The 5,000-nt window shown below is 37.8% G+C and overlaps 1 protein-coding gene across 5 annotated transcripts in view; it reads left to right on the forward strand.

Annotated features, from left to right (window-relative positions):
- The window catches only part of LOC137616586 (microtubule-associated protein futsch-like), a 79,482-nt gene that overhangs the window by 59,780 nt on the left and 14,702 nt on the right, over positions 1 to 5,000 (forward strand). For all 5 annotated transcript variants that reach the window (XM_068346471.1, XM_068346473.1, XM_068346472.1 and 2 more), the window contains 2 exons: positions 2,169 to 2,377; positions 4,003 to 4,151. In XM_068346471.1, the coding sequence (XP_068202572.1) occupies positions 2,169 to 2,377; positions 4,003 to 4,151 (358 nt within the window). The remainder of the gene's footprint in view (positions 1 to 2,168; positions 2,378 to 4,002; positions 4,152 to 5,000) is intronic.

Here is a 5,000-nt window from a genome sequence, read left to right on the forward strand (position 1 = left end):
AAGGGGGTGTGACTGTACTTGAATGGTTGATGAGATTGTTTAATGTGTGTTTTGTGTTGTCAATGGTACCAGTAGATTGGGTCTGTGCATGTATTGTACCACTATATAAGGGTAAGGGAGATGTGCATGAGTGTTGTAATTCAAGAGGTATTAGTTTGTTGAGTGTAGTTGGAAAAGTGTATGGTAGAATACTGATTAATAGGATTAAGGATAAAACAGAGAATGCAATATTGGAAGTACAGGGTGGTTTTAGAAGAGGTAGGGGTTGTATGAATCAGATTTTTACAGTTAGGCAGATATGCGAGAAATATTTAGCAAAAGGTAAGGAGGTGTATGTTGCGTTTATGGATCTGGAGAAAGCATATGATAGAATTGATAGGGAAGCAATGTGGAATGTGATGAGGTTATATGGAGTTGGTGGAAGGTTGTTGCAAGCAGTGAAAAGTTTCTACACAGGTAGTAAAGCATGTGTTAGAATAGGAAATGAGGTGAGCGATTGGTTTCCGGTGAGAGTGGGGCTGAGACAGGGATGTGTGATGTCGCCGTGGTTGTTTAACTTGTATGTTGATGGAGTGGTGAGAGAGGTGAATGCTAGAGTGCTTGGACGAGGATTAAAACTGGTAGGCGAAAATGATCATGAATGGGAGGTAAATCAGTTGTTGTTTGCGGATGATACTGTACTGGTAGCAGACACAGAAGAGAAGCTTGACCGACTAGTGACAGAATTTGGAAGGGTGTGTGAGAGAAGGAAGTTGAGAGTTAATGTGGGTAAGAGTAAGGTTATGAGATGTACGAGAAGGGAAGGTGGTGCAAGGTTGAATGTCATGTTGAATGGAGAGTTACTTGAGGAGGTGGATCAGTTTAAGTACTTGGGGTCTGTTGTTGCAGCAAATGGTGGAGTGGAAGCAGATGTACGTCAGAGAGTGAATGAAGGTTGCAAAGTGTTGGGGGCAGTTAAGGGAGTAGTAAAAAATAGAGGATTGGGCATGAATGTAAAGAGAGTTCTATATGAGAAAGTGATTGTACCAACTGTGATGTATGGATCGGAGTTGTGGGGAATGAAAGTGATGGAGAGACAGAAATTGAATGTGTTTGAGATGAAGTGTCTGAGGAGTATGGCTGGTGTATCTCGAGTAGATAGGGTTAGGAACGAAGTGGTGAGGGTGAGAACGGGTGTAAGAAATGAGTTAGCGGCTAGAGTGGATATGAATGTGTTGAGGTGGTTTGGCCATGTTGAGAGAATGGAAAATGGCTGTCTGCTAAAGAAGGTGATGAATGCAAGAGTTGATGGGAGAAGTACAAGAGGAAGGCCAAGGTTTGGGTGGATGGATGGTGTGAAGAAAGCTCTGGGTGATAGGAGGATAGATGTGAGAGAGGCAAGAGAGCGTGCTAGAAATAGGAATGAATGGCGAGCGATTGTGACGCAGTTCCGGTAGGCCCTGCTGCTTCCTCCGGTGCCTTAGATGACCGCGGAGGTAGCAGCAGTAGGGGACTCAGCAGTATGAAGCTTCATCTGTGGTGGAAATGTGGGAGGGTGGGCTGTGGCACCCTAGCAGTACCAGCTGAACTCGGCTGAGTCCCTGGTTAGGCTGGAGGAACGTAGAGAGTAGAGGTCCCCTTTTTGTTTTGTTTCTTGTTGTTGTCGGCTACCCCCCAAAATTGGGGGAAGTGCCTTTGGTATATGTATGTATGTATAAAATGACTGGCGAGAGGCAAAGATGTCAAATCATTCTCCTTGCATTTTTTCACTACTGTTATTTTTTTCTCACTCTCTCATCTTTCACCTCATCACATCTGTGATTCACAATAACAAACTAGTAGCTAGATGGATAATTGGCAATTTCATCACCTATTCATTTGCTCAAAAAACATGCTGAGATTTTTAAGGCAACAGGGGCATACCCTTTATTTCCATGTCTTGGGAGGGAAAACTGATGTAATATGAAGAGAATTGACCACAATAATTTACACCCGAAGTCAAACACATACTCACATACTTACAGAACACACACACTCAAACACACACACACACACACACACATACACACACACATAAACTTAGTTCCATGGGTGATCTCAAAGATATCTGTAAAATCAATATTTTATCTGACCGTATCCATTTCCTTTCTCTCTCTCTCTTTTTTCATTCCAATTCTTTTTTCCGGCAGAAAAGCTGCACCGTCAAGTGACCATCATCATGAAGGACACTGGCTCCTCAGCCACAGGAGAGGGGGAGGGCGAGGGCGGTGATGATGACCTAGCAAACGTCAACGACGACCCAGAAGCCAATCAGCGCCTGATCAATCACCTTCGAGCTCGAATTTCTGAATTGGAGGCTCGGGGAGACCATTTAAAAGACGAAAAGGAACAACTTGAGGTGATTATTATTATTATTATTATTATTATTATTATTATTATTATTATTATTATCATTATTATTATTACTAGCCAAGAATAATATTATTATTATTATTATTATTATTATTATTATTATTACTAGCCAAGCTACAACCCTAGTTGGAAAAGCAAGATGCTATAAGCCCAAGGGCTCCAACAGGGAAAAATAGCCCAGTGAGGAAAGGAAATAAATAAATGATGAGAATAAATTAACAATATATCATTCTAAGGACAGTAACAGCGTCAAAACAGATATGTCCTATACAAACTATTAACAACGTCAAAAACAGATATGTCATATATAAACAATAAAAAGACTCGGAAGTTGTGGTTAAGGAAATTCTTCAATAGGAAATTACACATAGACCCTTGAAATTACCCCTGGAAGAGTAAATTGAAATAAATATCTCTTAGAAATAACTTCTTACATTCGAATCTTAGCATTAGTACAATAACAAAAAGAACTGTAATATTACCAAAGAAATCAAAAGGGAGAGAGAGTACTTCAAATTCAACAACGGGACAAAGAGTAGGATGTAACCGTTTACTATTTCTCTATCACCTTGATCTTTTTATTTTTTATTTTGACCCCCTGATTTATTCAATTGAAAATCTGAAGAAAAAAAAATTCATATGAATCATGGCAAGAATCGGCCAAAAATATTAAGTTTTGAAAAAATTAAATGTGGAAGAGAAATAATGCAGGGGTCACACATTTGTAATTCATGGTCTCACCTATCGTAAAGGTCAACATTTTATAATTGTGACTCCATCTCGCATTGATAACAACCAACTAGCCATTAGTGTTGAAGTCGTCAAGTTTTATGATGTACGGCTAGTGTCCTTGCATGTATTTGGCTAGAGGGGCCAAGAGGATATGAAATATGGTCGAATTGGTTAGTATACTATGATGTATATATGTTATAAATTGTAAGATTGTAAATGTGTATTTCATAATAAAAGATAAAGAAAACTGGTTAGTTGGACATATAAGCAAAAATCGAGTCGTCAAATTTCATGATGTACGGCTAGTGTCCTTAAATTCCAAACATTTAGGTAGTCATAGGCCAACACAGGAAAGAAGGAATGACATGTATTTCAACTCTCTCTCTCTCTCTCTCTCTCTCTCTCTCTCTCTCTCTCTCTCTCTCTCTCTCTCTCTCTCTCTCTCTTTACGTGCAATTTGCAGGATACTCTCTCTCTCTCTCTCTCTCTCTCTCTCTCTCTCTCTCTCTCTCTCTCTCTCTCTCTCTCTCTCTCTCTCTCATTACTTCCAGTTTGTAGGATACTTATAGGGATATACACAATAGGTACTATGAATTGATACCGGGCATTATCATTTCCACTTGTATCAATACTTTTCAGTGACTAAGAATAATACTTATTTCGTTATTACCAAGAATTATTCATTTATCATCATCATCATCATCATCATCATAGCCTTGTTGATACCTAACTCATACTATCTTCTTTCAATGGATGAAATGTCAGTGACTAAGAATAATACTTATTTCGTTATTACCAAGAATCATTCGTTTATCATCATCATCATAAATTTTGTTAATACCTAACTCATACTATCTTCTTCTTCTTCCAATGGATAAGATGGCGTTTAAGCTTCACAAGGAACAGGAGACAGAGATAGCCGAGTCGCTGGTCATGAGAATTCGAGAACTTCAGGATGCTGGAGCAGAAGTCAATATTCAAACTGTTCAGTGTCAAACGGATGACCTTCCAAACACTAATCAAGCAAGGTTGGTGTATTCTAATTGAAAGTTATTTTTTAGATCGAAATACATTTTTTCGCTAATTTCTCTTACTGTGACTTAACAATAATATTTTGTCGCATAAATATACAATAACCTTCATACTCTTACAGATTCCCAGGTCAACGACAAAAATAAAAAGTTCTAATTGACCTGAGATTCTTTAATTACTTGATCTTTTAAGTTTTTTCCGAAACAAGTTGATCTGCAAAATTCCTTTCATATTCTAAAACAGGCTGGAAAAGGAATTTATCTTTAGCAAAAGCTCTCAACTGTGTATTCAAAATATATTTAGAAACTTTTAACCTGAGCATACCTTTTCATTCGTTTATTCAAATTAATTCTCTTAGCATTTTCTATCGTAGTTGATCATTTCTTCGTTATTTTTCCGAATAATTCCCCCACAGCTTATAATCGTAGCATAGCCTTTTTTCTCATATCTTCAAAGTAATTCCTTTAGGACTTTCAATTTCAGCCTGTTACTTCCTTCTTATTTTCAAATAAATTCTCTCAGGACATTTAATCCCAGAATATCCTTTCCTTATTTTTTTTTTTTCAAAATAATTTCCACAAGACTTCAAATGGCAATATATCCTTTCTTTTTTATTTTAAAGATTAATTCACTTGGGGCTCTTAATCTCATAATAGCCTACATTTTTTCCAAAATAATTTTTCACAGAACTTTTGACAGTGGCGTCGCTAGGGCTGTAGGGCACCCGGGGACAAAGTCTATCATGCTTCCCTCCCCCCCCCAAAAAAAAAAAAATTGGGGAGGACTCTTTTCCTTTGAGTGTATTAGTATTAGCCGGAAATTATTGTCTTCATTATTTCATATAT

This window comes from Palaemon carinicauda, chromosome 22, assembly GCF_036898095.1.
Source record: "Palaemon carinicauda isolate YSFRI2023 chromosome 22, ASM3689809v2, whole genome shotgun sequence".
Taxonomy (NCBI): Eukaryota; Metazoa; Arthropoda; class Malacostraca; order Decapoda; family Palaemonidae; genus Palaemon; species Palaemon carinicauda.